Source organism: Neopelma chrysocephalum, unplaced genomic scaffold, assembly GCF_003984885.1.
Source record: "Neopelma chrysocephalum unplaced genomic scaffold, ASM398488v2 Primary Assembly neopelma1_43, whole genome shotgun sequence".
Lineage (NCBI taxonomy): Eukaryota > Metazoa > Chordata > Aves > Passeriformes > Pipridae > Neopelma > Neopelma chrysocephalum.
Window position 1 is genome coordinate 7,908,058 of NW_020897702.1, and position 15,107 is coordinate 7,923,164.

The following is a 15,107-nucleotide window of genomic DNA, read 5'->3' on the forward strand; positions in this document are numbered from 1 at the left end:
GTTCTAAACCTCTGAGAACAAAACCAAATTAACTCTGTCATCTTGCTGATACATAAGTTCTAGTTTCTCATAATTACTAGATCAAGCTTAAATTTTATTTAAATCCCATCTTATGAAAGCATTTCTACTTCCAGACAGGCATCACAAAACCAAGCTCAGTACTAAGTGTAATAAACAGATCTTTACTTCAATATACAGAAACAAACACAGCAGTACTTTATATACTCAGACAATTTTTATTATCTTTCCTACACACCCTCTTTAACACAGCATTCTTTTCTGATAGGTATTTTTTTCATCAGTGCTTTACAAAGCAAAGGCTCTTTACTATGTTGTAATCAAGCATCATTTAATAGAAGTCACTCTTGGTTGGATGCTTTGGGTGAAGTGCAGATCTGATCTTAACAGCAACACTGGGTATACTTTACAAGCAAAGCCCAAGATAAGGGCTGCAGTGCTGATGTAGCTAATTCATGCCTGGCAGGCCATGGTCCTCATCCTCAGAAACTTTCCTTAAAGATGGGGTTTAAAGGGTACTATATAATTATAAGAAGCTTTTTTTTTGTATTGTCAACAACAGAGCTCAAGCTCCAGACAAATAACACCTAGTGACAGATCTTCACACAGCAAGTAACTCTTCTTTGAGTCACTCTTTATACTTCCTGCTAGATTACTTTCGCAAAAACTTTTACCCCACTCCCTTTGCGCATTGGCAGTAAAATCAAGGCTGCGCACACTAACGAGTGTTTCCTACAGCTGTAAAAAGCCCACAAGATCTCAAACGAAAAAGCATCATCTTACTTCTATCCTGCCTTTAGCTGCCTGCTGCCCTTGTTACCCCTACATCTGGTGACCAAGATCAACTTTTTTATTGTCAATTTAGCAGTTACTTTATCTGTTCCTTGTCTTCCAAACTCAGGCCTTCTAAGAAGGTCTCAGCTTGCTTTCTCCAGCCCTGCCTCACCCTACAGAAAGTCTGTGGGAGCTGCATTTTATCTGACCGTTGCCCGAACTGGTCCACAGTGACGATTTTCTCGGGCTGCCATGGCACGGGGCAGTTTCGGAGGGTCCCACGGGGCTGGATTTCCCTCCGGGACATGTTTTCTGCCAACACTTGGGAATCAATCCCGGCGCAGGGCTGTATTTGCAGTGTACCGACTCCCTCCGCCCGATGCGCGCCCTGCGTGCATGGACGTCCCGGGCGGACCCGAGGGCGTTTCGCGCGAGGGGCCCCATCCCCAGACCCGCTGCATGCCCAGCAGCTCCCGCCCCTCGGGCACGGCAGAGCCCAACACCGGCGGCTCCCGCTGAGCCGCTCAGCCCCTCGGTTCGGCCCCGCCCCGTCCCGGGCGTCCATCCCGCCGACTCCGGGCGGCCGCAGCAGCGGGGCGCGGGCGGAGGCGGGTTAAAAGCGGCGGCAGGTGAGCGGGGAGGGACCTTAAAGCTGCGGGGCGGTGAGACTTGGAGCGGCCGGTCCGCGGGCACCGAGGGACGTGGGAGCGGAGCAGCGCGGCGCGCCCGTCGTGTTCCGCGTGTCCTGCCGAGCCCTGCCAGGTGAGCGTCCGGAGCGGCTCCCGCGTGCCGCACCGGTGGGATAGGGATTAGGCTGTGTGCCCCCCGAGTGGGTTGGGATCCATGTGGTGTGCCAGAGAGGGGCTCGGGTCGGGACCGTCCCGGCGGGACTGGGCTCGGGGCGGCCGCCGGCAGCGGAGAGGACACTGCGGGGCTGGGGCAGCCACGCCGCGGCCCCGACACTCCGCTGCCCTGGAGCTGCCAGGGAGGCAGCCGTGCCTGGGCGCCGGCTGTAAGCCCCCAGCCCCGGGACTGGCCCGGGCTGCGGGGATGCGGGTCGTGGGCGATGACAGCAGCCGGCGTTCCGGGGGGAGCCGTCGGACCTCAGAGCCAAACGCGGTGTTTGCCAGCGGTGCCCGCTGACAGGAGCCGATGGCAGTCGCGCCGCTTCCCGCCGCTGAAGGCTCGCTGCAGGCTCCGTGTCCGCTCCAGCCGCGCGGGAACGCGGCGGGACGAAGGTCGGCGCGGTGGGAGGGAGACGGGTGGGGTCCAACTGGTAACCCCGGAGTGCGAATTTGGAGTGATTTTCAATAACGGTGTCTTGGTTTTGGCAAGTTGGGTGTCCCGGTAGATTCACTCTCTCCCCACAGCCAGCTTCGGTGTTTCTGTAGTGGCAGATGAGCAAGGAGAAATTGTTTTTTCCCCCAAAACTTGCAGCACTGGTTCAGAACTGCAGTGGGAGACCGCACTTGAAGCCCAGGCTGTTCATCTCTCAGTGATATGCACTTCAAATACTTTCCTTCAATCCTAATTAGCCCCTTGTGAAGGTTTCACTGACTTTAAAGACTATGCAACAGGCATGAGGGAATTCTTAACAGAAAGATGCAGGTGTCTGATCATAGCCTACAGTTTAGGTCAACGTAAAAAGTTGCATAATATGGTGCCAGTTTCAGCAGAGGCAAAGCATAAGAAGTCTCAGGAATTCCAGCTGTCTTCTCAAAGTTGGGGGTTTTTTTGTCTTACCCAATTTCACCTTTCTGCATCACAGTAAATCTGACCTCTCCCTCTTGCCTCAAGGCTTGTCAGCACAAGCTAGGCCCTTGTACCAAGGGTATGTGTTGGGGCATGTTAGTCCTTTGGTTGTGTTGTAACTACACCAGCGTAAAAAGTTATTTTTTTTTCCTCCCTGTTGTTTGAGAGATTTTTGTAAACTTTGGCCAGTGTTATGTTTCAAGGTACCACATTCTCCCCACAACACACAGCTAGTGCCAAGAAGAGATGGAGCTCTTATCCATGGCCAGTGTGGCTCTCCCACATAGCATAGTTGAGCCTAGCCTTGAGAGATGATGGACCAGCTATGCAGGTTTCCAGCTCGGGTTTCAAAGTGTTTTGTCCAATTCACTGATAGTTTCCAAGTGGCTGCAATCAGTGAAAGCTGAGCCCCGAGACTGAATTCTGACTTCAGCAAAACCTACTTTCAAAGGAGCAAAGAGTGTGGATTTTAGTCTTTCAGAATAGGAGGAAAGCTGAAATGGATCTTCTCTGAGGTTTGACCTGTATTCTGCTGGGGTGTGATAACATCTAGAAAATCAACACAAACTCTTTAGCTGAGGGCTTTTTCCTCTCAACTCTGACTCTGCTTTTTTCCTTTTCGGATGAGATAGCAATGAATGTGGAAGGGCAGGCTCTGCCGTATCTTTCTTTGCCTGCTGGTTTGTGCTATATAAGCATGCAGCCCTGACAGAGCTGACTTGAGGCCTCTCACCAGTGTTGGCAAAATCAAATGTTGTAATTTTGAGATTAAGGGTGATCTCTGAGCTGCAGCAGAAGGCCTTGAAGGCCTGCTGGAGGTGTCTGGGTGGAATGAGGACTTCTGCTGAAGGTGGCCGAGTAGTACTTACCTCAGAGGCAAAGAAAACACCAGCTCAGCCTTCTAGGGCTGTGGTGTTGGCAAAGAAATCCTGTAAAAAATACTAGAGAAGTCTCTACTTTGTCTAAATATGGCTTAACTCATGCAGTGATAGTAATTTCTATTGCTTTGGGAAATACAGTGAAAGGCAAAACACTGACAAGAGTCAACCACAGAAAGGGAAATAAGAGAGATGGAGGGCCTAGAGGATGCACAGAGGAATTGTATTAAGAAGTAACTTATTTCCTGCCCAAAGCCTCGTTGAGAAATACATCAATGTATCCTTGTCCCACCATAAATTCCTGGAAGGAGAGAGTTTAATAAGCTTTTTGAATCTATAAACATGTGGACATTAATGAAAGTGACTTTACACTTGCCTGTTGCTCTGGAGAGACTGCTAGGAAGTCCTCTTTTTCACAAAAGGTCTAGAACTGATTTTTCACACTTTGAAAAGTGACCATTCTGTGTATTGTGTCATCCTGCAGGTAAAAGGACACAGAAAAGAAGATGGACTGGGGAACTCTGCAGACTGTTTTAGGAGGTGTAAACAAACACTCCACCAGTATCGGGAAGATATGGCTCACAGTCCTGTTCATCTTCCGTATCATGATCCTGGTTGTGGCTGCAGAGAGAGTCTGGGGAGATGAACAACAAGATTTTGTCTGCAACACACTTCAGCCTGGCTGTAGAAATGTGTGCTACGACCACTTTTTCCCCATCTCTCACATCAGACTCTGGGCCCTGCAGCTGATCTTTGTCTCCACTCCTGCACTGCTGGTGGCCATGCACGTGGCCTACACCAGGCATGAGAAGAAACGGCGATTCAGAAATGGTGAGAAAATTGATATTGAAGAGCTGAAAAATGAAAAGATTCACATCCGGGGACCCCTGTGGTGGACATACACCAGCAGCATCTTCTTCAGGATCGTCTTTGAAGCTGTCTTCATGTATGTGTTCTATTACATGTACGATGGGTACCAGATGCCCCGCCTGGTGAAGTGCGATGCTTGGCCCTGCCCCAACATAGTGGATTGTTTTGTGTCTCGGCCCACTGAGAAAACCACATTTACTATTTTCATGCTTGCTGTATCTGGGATCTGCATGATGTTGAATCTGGCTGAGTTGTGTTACCTAATGATAAAAATTTGCATGAAAGAACCCAGGAAAACAACAATTTTGAAATAGCTCCCCAGTTTCAGGATCTCCTAGCTCCCCATTTCCCTTAAACTTTTCTTTATTGTCAGAAAACAATAAGCAATATTTTCCACACTCAAGGAAAAGCATAAAAATGAATGTCCATTTGGGTTTAAAAAATTATAGCCTCCCTGGGAAGCTGCCACTGATGCAGGTTTTAAATATCATGAGCTAATTCAGTATTCCTGCATTCAGAAATAGAGAGGAGCCTTCTGGCAGCAGCCTTTCCAAGTATGCCTACTGTTGGCCTCTTGTTGGGACAGAGTCACTTTTCAAAAAGTGGGAGTGAAAAGGACCAGAGAAGACTCTAGTGCCCAAAGGAGAGCCAGGAATCACAAAACCACTATGTTAGCTCAGAGGGAAGCCAATAACAAAGGCTTTTGGCTAAAAGTGGGGTAAAAGGTTTTTGTGGGACATTACAGCTTGTGAAAAGGAAGAAGAGAAGGAGTTATTGTGTTTATAGTAGATATCCTCTCTAAGTAATATAGAGAGCAAGGAAATGGCCTAGGAACACAGGCACTCCATGGCGATGCATGCTATCAGCTCTGCTGGGCACCAGCAATGGCTTTTATCTTTTTGTCTTTTCGTCTTCTTGCCTGCACTGAGAAGCATCTCCTACAGGGTTGGAGATGCCCAGTCTCAACTGCTTGTGAATGTCATTGGACCAGTGCTGCCTCCCCATAGTCACAGATGCTGCAGCGGTGGGAGGAGCAAAATTCATTTTTCATTCTCTAGATCAGGTGAAAAAAAGGACTGTCACCTCTGAGAAGGTGGAGGCAGTGCAACTGTCTTCCTCCTTCTCTTGTTCTCCCCTAATACTTTGTGAAGAACAGTAGACTGTACTTGATGAAGAGATTTTTACCACCCGACTGTGCCTCACTTAGCTGTGTACCTTTCAGAAGGGTTTTTTTCAGTAAAACCAGAGAAAAATTGCCTTGCTTCATTTCTGTTTGTTATCCAAAAAAAGTGCTTCAACTTACAGCATGCTATGGAGTGCTCCTTCCATGGATCCCTTTTTCCTATCCAACCTGCACAGCTTTTCTTCATAAAACCTTTTCCTATCTGATGTACCTTTCAAATGAGTCAAGCAAACCACTCCCAATCTCTCTGACATTCCACATTGTGAGATTAAATCACCATTCCTTTTCTTACAGTTGGTCTAGCATAAATTAGAGACACCTTGCAGAGCTAAAATAGCAAAGTGACCCAATCAGAAATGAGGAGAAACTTGATATTTTTCTTAAAGTTCACATTGTTGAGCTGTAAATTGTATATTGCTAATTTGAAGAACTATATGAGTCAGTCTGGCCTTGTCTCAAAACATGTTTTATGTCTGTCACAGGCACCTATACCAGCACATACGGCAACACAGTTTTATCTGCCAAGTGCCTGCTTATTGGACCCACTTCTAGAAAGCTGGCTGTCTCTCCTCCTGAGCTTTAATTACTGGCTTTTCCCCAAAATGAGTAATTGCTATCTCACCTTCTCTACTTGCATTCATCTTTTACTGTATGTTTAAATTTGTCACTGTTGGAGTAAACAAAGCTGCATGAATTAAGGGCCATGGCCCCTCACTGTGCACTGGAAGTGGAGCATGAACAGGCTTCTATTGCTTGTGAGCTACATCCAGTGCTGCAACTTGACTGCAGATGAAAATCTGCCATCTAAGAGGGGAGCAAGGAAACCATGAAAACACCATCCTCAGAAGCATGAACAAAAAGATAGTCATTCATAATGAGCTGGAATATTCATAATGGACTGGAAACTTGGAGGGTGAAAACATCCTTAATTCAACTCCAGAGAACAAAGTTTGGCACATATCAGGTTTGTGCTTGATAGAGTTCCTGCATTGTTCCATACACAAGTACAAAGAGAACGAACTATCTAGTCCCAGTGCTCTAGTATTACATTTCTTTTGTAACAAGATTTTAATTTTTTTCTGAAATTATAATTAAAGCACATATATGTGTGTGTGTTTTCTGTATTACTTGTACATGCTGTGTGTTACCTAATGTGTCTAATGAAAATCTGTTTTAATGCAATGGAAAATGTATACACCAATACTACCTTTAATAGCCAAGGGCTAGCGAAAGGATTTTAGCCTTCTGCTGCAGGTTGGTTTTTCAGTTGGTTACATTGCCTGTTATACTGAAGTTTCATGAGCTCATAGTGGAAGGTCACATATGTGCTCTACATGAAATAAAATATGCTGTGTAAGACAGCCTTGTGCTAGCAGAATTGCGGCTGGAAAAGGCCAATGATAAATTACTTAATCAGCTCTATAGAGGAGAGAGTTTGTTTTCCCAGTCTGCCTTTGAATTTTGCTGGAACTTGAAATGAGGCATGCCAAAACCATTAACACTAACATGATGAAGTTATCTTCAACTAGCAATTTGGCAACCAGATCATCACATGGGGTAAAAAGATAGAACTGGGGAAAGTGTCTGGAAGTAGCCAAGAGACAGCTTTGATCCAGGACTGCAGCATCAGGCAATAATAGCTCTACAAGGACATATTTACTGTCTCTCAGATTTATTTTCTGTGTATATTTAATTTGACTGAATAGCTGCTTTGTATGGGGAAAAAAATTCAGATACTTTATAGGAACATGGGAATTGCACCTATTTCTGCATATGCTACCTTGCATAGCTGACCTTCTACAAATGGATTTCTTATAGATTAAAATACAATGCTGTGTTGAAATTGTGTTTGTTCTTTCTGAAAATGCACTAGTAGTGTCTACATGTTTGGTACTTGGTTCCTGGGCTTTCCTCAGAATGAAGGTTTCAAGAGTGTTGAAAACTGAAGCTGCAAATCTGAGGTCATTTCCTCATGAGGCTGATTCCTCACTGTTCAGTGTCCAGTAAAGGCAGGATATAAAATGTCATTAGTAATGTGTTATCAGAAGTGGGAGGTGTAGGAGTGGGATTGGCTGGAGTTATAGCTTGACTGAAATCACCAGAAAAAACCACCATTGACTTAATCAGGTTAAACACTCATCCAAAACCTTGAAACCAGAACTACAAACGTGTTTGTCAGAAGGGAAAGGAAAGGAGGGGAAGCAAACTTCACTATTAACGCATAGATGCGTCTAGAGAAGAAACCCTAACTACTATGGGAGAAAGACAGATTTGAAAGAAGTCAGAAGTATAAGTCTGTATTTATGACTTCTGGATATAGAAGTACTTTTATTAAAAGTTTTCTAGACAAAGATAAAAAAATCCTTCAGTTGTTTACAGTTATCATGAGCCAATGCACTGTGTTATTTTGTATCTGACAGGAAGTATATAAAAGATAAATTATATGGTCCATACAGAGAAGAGCACTCCTGTACCATGGAAGTTCAATTCAAAATAGCAACTCTGTTAAAAGCTGCTTTATTTTGTAAAAAGTGTACTGCAGCAGTAAGCAGCACCTAAGAGCATTTTACTACCAACTAGGTGAAAATGAATCTGTTTTTTCCCCCTAATTATAGTTCCCTCCCCTGCAAATTCAGCTAATGGGTTTTACTAGGCAACAAAATCACATCAAAAGAATTGCACTATCTTTTTGGTCACCTGTTCTGATATTCAGGACAGCCACTACCCTGACTGTTATTTACAGTTTTATTTGGATTTTCACAATCTTATTACATCCACAGTCATTTGAACCTGTTTGTAGACAGTGGCAAGAATAATGGTAACTATTCGAAACGTAATGAGCTAAGACTAATGGTGATGATCTTCAACATAATTCAGAAGGTACCTGTACTTTTTTCCCCATCTGACCAACCCAACTTTTACAGAATATTTCTCTTCTGTAAAGCTGGCTCAGCTCTGACCTGTGTATTTTCTATATAAACTTTCCTAGCCACCAAAAGAAAGTCCTAATAAGCTAGGTTTGGAAATGCATTAAGCTTTAATCAGCAGGCCCAGCTGAGGAAACAAGTCGCATCTCAGACTCTCCACCTTTGAGAACATAGCTTGCTTTTGCTGTGGTTGGTCCCCCAGTACTACCATGGAAGTCAGTGTCAGAATTGGTCACATCATTGCATATACCTTCTCCCTTTTTCCGCCAGTTTGATCACTGCCACGAACTCAAAGTATTATTTCACATCTGCCTGCTCCATTCCCAAATCCAACTGAAAGATAAAGGTGACAACTGTGTCATGTTCACAGGAAGCAGAACAGTTTAATCAAGCATTGTTAAGATCATTGCAACAGGTGCTAGAAAAAATATTTTATAATTATTGTGTGGTAAAGATTTCAAACCTATTGTATGTTGCATCATTAGTGTAATGTCTGCTTACAGTTTGTCATGTCCCTGCCCTAGGTATTGCATCCTTTCCGAGGACTGAGATTTTAATATACAGTTTAAATAGCTTCCACAATATGTCCAGCACAAATAAAAACAGTCCATACGCTTACCCACACATATGTGCACACAGATACAGAGCAACAAACTGACTAAATCATTCCCTTGTTGTTATCTGATAGAAGATTGAATAAGACATTGCAACAGGGATTTGTCAGGCATAATTTCTGCCTATGCCATGATAAAAGCTTTTGTGTAGAGCAGTAAAATAGGTATTAATGACTCATTATCAGAGCATCAAGATCTAATAATCCCCCAAATGGGATAAACTTTATGCAGCTGGGAGGAGCTGCAGGTACATGGGAAGATAAGCTTAGGATTCAATAAGATCTTTATCACTGGGAGAAATGGCTTAACAATAGTAGTTTTAGAAGTTAGGAAAGTCTAAATGCTACTATTGTGAAACACCAAGCACTTGCAAAACTGTCTGAAGCAAAAAACAGTTTTGTAAAGATGAGCTGGAGTTTGTAGTAGAACATCCGTGGAACATGAGACAATAACATTGTTGCCTTGAAAAATATCATACTGGAATGCATTCAAGGTTTATCAAAATAGGATGTTTGAAATAAAATTTCCACTCCTGTTAGTACCCCAAAATCTTTATCTAGAGCCTACTTTGGGGCACTATCTGCCCCAAAAACCCACTTATCAGCTGGAGAAATTTAGGGGTCAGGAATAATACGCCATCAAATGTCTAAAACATAGAACCCATGAGGAAAGACTGAAAGTAATTAATTGGCCTGGAAAAGTCTGAGGAAAGACCCAGCGGCATTCTTCAAATATGTAAAAGATTGTGGCAAAGATGAAGATGTTGCACTTTACATTCACTCACAATAAGACAAGAAATAATAGGCTAATGTTGCAATGGGTTGTAAGCTAGTGACTGCAAAATCTCTATATGAAGAAGGTTAAACTTTGAGTTGGTTGGCAGACTTCATCACTGAAGATTGTTAAATGGCAACTCTGTCCAACATTTGTTGAGGATAATCTGGGTATAGGACTCTGCTCTAGGACAGAGGAAACTTCTAAAATGTGTGAGGAAGGGGATGTCAACTGAGTCAGTTATACAGGTTCCTTTTGCTGAGACAAAGCTCAGCTGTTGAATCAAAATCTCTTTCATATAAATTCAAGCCTGTTTGCCAGTGCAGGGTCTATCCAGCATGATCTCTGTCAGCATGGTTCCTTTGTGCTTTTAGCAATTGTAATACAACATTCTTGTGCTGTAATATGTTCCACCTAACAAAGCATATGAGGTGTTATTGTGAGTAAATAAAATTGCAATTAATATAAATGGAGTTGGTGATGGAATTATTTTGCTTCTCCTCAGCATAGCGAGGAAATAGCTCCTTATGCCTTGGTTTAGTGTCTCACAAAAGAGGCATTCTTCCCAGCAGGAAGAAGGCTGAAACCCAGATCAACGTTCAGTTTTGCTGCCCATTTTACTATATGTGCAAACATTGGTGGAGTTCACCGAAGCCTGGTCTGCATGCAGAATATTTCCCAGCAATAGCATGCCATTTTGTGCTACTGATTTCTTTAACTTCAAAGGCAGACCCTCACATTGTGCAGCAGTTTGAAATTTGTAGAAAAATTTTCCTATACTTAATATTCTTTTTTCTACTTCAAAGCAAGATAACTATTGCTGTTCCCTTCTGTGGAAGGTAGTCATTATTTAAGGTCTTGACAAAGTCATCATGTATGACAACAAAGTATATTCCTGGTAAAACATACCATATTTGCTCTTACCCTGAATACAATGAGAAAGAACATCCTTGTTTAGGAGCCTTGGTTGTGGTTTGGCACTGTGAATCGTTCACTAGCAATACCAGTTTAGGGCATTAACACTGATGCCATCCCTTCTCAAACTGTCTGTGTCTCTTTCCCACCCCATTCAACACTGTGCCTCAGCTCCAGGACCTTTACTGTGCCAGCACAGTTGTTTGCACAGCCGTGCTCAGCACTGGATTGGCTGACTGTTTTAGCTGATGAAGAAACAAATGTTTTGTTTTGCTGGATTGTTTTTTAGCTGGATCAATTCCTTGATCTGGCTTACAGGGAGGCCACATGAACTTCCACGCTGACATGACTGTGGGGCAGCAGGCCACAGTGTTGGGCAAGAAGAGCTGCAGGGAGTGAGTGGAAGGGGTGGAGGGAATGGCAACATGTTTGTTTGATGCTATACACACTGCAATTTCAAACCACAGCCTCTGGCTGTGTTTTCCTGAGTGACTGCTACTAGAAAGGTAAAGTCTTAACTGCCTTTTCCCTTTTTTTGCTGCTGTACCCTTCCTTGCTCTCTATTTCTCTCTATTGGCCCTGCTTCTCACCTACTGGCCATCTTCTACCCTGTTCCAACACAATCTTCCCTTAACTTTTGTATTAGTTGATTTAACATATTAACTCAGCAGAGAACTATTTGAACTCTGCATTTTTATGTTTTTTTTCAGCTCAGTTAGCTTTCTGCCAGGCTTGTGGCAGGAATGACTGTATTTCAATATTTTTATTTCATATTTCTGCCTGTAGTGTGGAAAAAAAAATAGCATCACACAATGACAGAATGATAGCAGGTATAATTCCTCTTAGGATCCTGCATGTCCTGTGTCTTTCTTTTTGAATTTTCCTCCTAACAGATGCCTGGCTTGTACAGTTATAGTTCTTCCTCTAATACATCTCATATGGAGCTTTTGCTTCCATGAACGTGACGAGAAAGCGCTTCACTGCTACGTATCCCAGAACATTCAGGTTTTTGTTGTTCTATTAGGAGACTTCCTACAGTTCCCAAAGGATTTTGGAGAGGAAGCCAGTTCTGGTGGCTTAAACACCAGCCTAGAGTCTCAGTGCTATTCTCAGAACCATATAACCCAGGACAAGATATTAAGTCTTCCTGTGGCTCCATTCCTACAAACTAGAAGTCACATTAAGTCTTCCTACAAACTAGAAATAATAATAATTCTTCCTGTCACCAGTTCTTGCTTGTTAATGTGCTGTGTTCTCTGACATGTTTGGCAGAAGTGTGTAACAGAACACTAATTGCTAATTTGTAAGATAATAAAAATTACTATATAATATGAGATGAAACTATTACTTCAGTCTTTTTATTGCCATTTTATTTGTTATTTAATTAGTTTTAAAATATTTCAATTCATCCATGTAAAAACAGCTAGAGAAGAAAATGTTTTAATCCTCCTTGCTTCAAGCTGGGCCTCCTGAGGTAGCAGTACCCATTCCCAACATTTAAATATCTTTAGTGCCATCTTCTGTAGTGCAGCGGCATGTCAAGCACAATTCTTTTTATTAACGTGCCATACAGTGCCACAACAAGCTGAACTGAAGGCATTTGCAGCTGTTTTTTTTAAGGCTGACAGTGTGGACAGAACTGTTGTCAGCACTGCTGAGCCATGGGTCACTTTGGTGTGACTTGCTTAAGACTGATGACATGTACCACAGCTGAGGGCTCTTTCCACTAAACTGTGTTCAGATGCACAGTTATGGTAAGAGTGACCCTCTTCTGTACTTCAATATAGATGTTTAAATTAGAAATAGCATGGGGGAAACACTGTTTTGGATCAATCCTGATCTGAAAAAGTCCATTTTTCTTGTTGCACAACAGCTCAGGTTCAGACTAAGGGCAAGATGTATCTCCTTAACTTAAGAGATCTTTTTATCATTTCATAAAGCTTCGTGTCTATTTCTTATCTTCTTTCCATGTAGCTTGCCATGAAAACTTGATTCATCTAATCTTAAAAATACCTGACTGACTACTTTGTCTCCACACTTCTTGAATTCACTTTGTTTCTCCACCAGACAAATCATATACTGCTAAATGTCTGTCTACATGTGAAACAGGGGTTGTCACCTGGGTGGAGGCTTGGATGGAAGACCAAAGGTGGTAGTAAAGAAAATAATTAATCCCTCTCTGCAGGCATTGAAAACCCACCTGGATGTGTTCCTGTGTCATCTGCTCTAGGTGACCCTGCTTTGGCAGGGAGATTAGACTGGATGATCTTCAAAGGTCCTTTCCAACCCTAATGATTCTGTGATTCTGTGATAATTAAAGGAAGGCTGAAAATTTTGTAAGTGTGCATTTTAATGTAAAAATTTAAATGCCACCTAAGTTTTATGCTGCTGTCTAGTTTTAATGACAACGGAGGGAACCTTTTAACCATAATGAGGGCTGGCAGTGTTGAAGGTAAGTGAGGAAGCTAGCAGGATGGCTCTTTCATAGAAATCCTTCTGTCAGAAAGCCCACATAAAGAGATACTTTTTAACACCATTAACTAAATCTGAGCATAGACCCTCCTTTTCTAGTATATGACTAACAAATAGCCCTCCATACCGCCTTGACATGCTTCCATGCTTGGGCTTTCAACCAGTACTTAATTTGTTCTTTATTTTTAAAGCTGCCTCCTTCAAATTTTCCCCATGGATTTTGCATACTTGCCTATCTTATTTTTCACAAATGATCCAGAGGATTATGTTGACAGACCAAACCTCTTCTTATATGATGCCAGAAGAGAATTCTTGGAAAGGAAATTGTTAGCTAATGGGTGTAGTCCCATGGTAAGCAGGCATTGCATCAGATTCTCCCCATTTGAAATGTAATGGATTCTATAATAAAAACCTTCCACGGTAGTACTGAAAGGCTGCTCTAGAACCTCATTGCTCTCTTGAGTAAGAATATCTTTCTTTAAAAAAAGGTATCAAGGCCAGTTTGTACAGATGGTGGGAAATACCACTTGAAACTTCCAGAGACTGAAAAAGCCACCAGAGAAACATCCAGTGCTTCATGCTATTAAACATTTTGGACAGATAGTGGAAAACAAGAGATCTGTCTACCTCTCCCTAAAATAAAGTTCTTGCCCTTCAGCTGACTTTGTGAGCTGAGAGACTTCACGGCATGAAGGAAGTTATAATATTAGGAATCATTGGGGCTGCTGGGATTCCATCCTGTACCCCAACACAGCCTCTCGTGCCCCACTGCTTCAGGATCAATACTGAAGTACTACTACACTTACAATCATGGGAGCACTGTGCTTCAGCTGTATCACCCATCTCTGAATAGTCATTTGTTCTTGTGCCACCCCTAGTGCTTAAGTCCATAGAGATCTTCCTCCCTAGTGTTTTCAGCTGTAAGATTTATAGGGAGCAATCAAGCATTTGAAGGATACAATAACATGGGGATGATACGATTCAGTTTCTCAACAGTCCACTGTTACGCACAGCTCCTCAAAGTGTGTAAAATTTTTTCATGGATGGTGTTTTTACTAAATAGAGCAACAGTGAGCCATGGGAATGACTAAGTTTTCACCTCTTTTGCTGTAGAGTAGCTATCAACAGAAACTCATTCATTACTGCTGAAGAGTTGTTGAGTTGTTGTGCTAGTTTAAGTCATTCTGTCTATCATAGAATCAAGTTGTTCTGTCTTTCATAGAATCATAGGATGGTTTGGTTTGGAAGGGACCTCAATGATCTAGTTCCAACCTGCCCTGCCAAGGGCAGAGACACCTTCCACTAGACCAGGTTGCTCAAAGCTCCATCCAACCCAGCCTTGAACACTGCCAGGAATGGGGCATCCATAGCTTCTCTGGGCAACCAGAGAAGTGTTTCACTATACTCACTGTAAAGAATTTCTTCCTAATATCTAATCTAAACCTACCCTCTTTTAGTTTAGAACCATTCCAGTTGTCCAGTCGCTATATGCCCTTAATAAAAAGTCCCTCTCTGACTTTCTCATAGGCCCCTTTTAGGAACTGGAAGGCTGCTGTACAGTCTCCTTAGAGCCTTCTCCTCTACAGGCTGAACAGCCCCGCAACTCTCTCAGCCTGTCTTCACAGGAGAGGTGCTCCAGCCCCCTATTCATCTTTGCTGCCTCCTCTGGACTCGCTCCAACAGGTCCACGTTCTTCTTATGTTGGCGGCCCCAGAGCTGGATGCAGAACTCCAGGTGGGGTCTCATGAGAGCAGAATAGAGGGAGAGAATTACCTCCCTCGACCTGCTTTGACCAGAATCACCTCCCACACTGCTTCTGATGCTGCCCAGAATGCAGGGCTGTTTTTCTTTCTCAGGGCAACACTATAGAACATGCAAAAACCTAACCAAAAGGTAGGTGATAGTATTTTTGAGTCCTGATGCTGACAAT

At 43.1% G+C, this 15,107-nt stretch overlaps 1 protein-coding gene across 2 annotated transcripts; it reads left to right on the forward strand.

Moving 5' to 3' along the window:
• The first annotated feature begins 1,342 nt into the window (after positions 1-1,342).
• Positions 1,343-10,211, forward strand: LOC113964686 (gap junction beta-2 protein-like). Of its 2 annotated transcripts, none has more exons than XM_027677207.1 (2): positions 1,343-1,421; positions 3,907-10,211. In XM_027677207.1, exon 2 carries the CDS (start codon positions 3,929-3,931, stop codon positions 4,604-4,606), a length of 678 nt encoding a protein of 225 aa, XP_027533008.1. In that variant the 5' UTR covers positions 1,343-1,421; positions 3,907-3,928; the 3' UTR covers positions 4,607-10,211. The 2 variants fall into 2 exon arrangements, with proteins under 2 accessions (XP_027533008.1, XP_027533009.1); XM_027677208.1 differs by lacking the exon at positions 1,343-1,421 and adding an exon at positions 1,431-1,554.
• Positions 10,212-15,107: the final 4,896 nt, after the last annotated feature.

What these genes read in the sequence shown, in the direction of transcription:
- LOC113964686 (XM_027677207.1), top strand. Translation starts at nt 3,929, where the DNA reads ATGGACTGGGGAACTCTGCAGACTGTTTTAGGAGGTGTAAACAAACAC.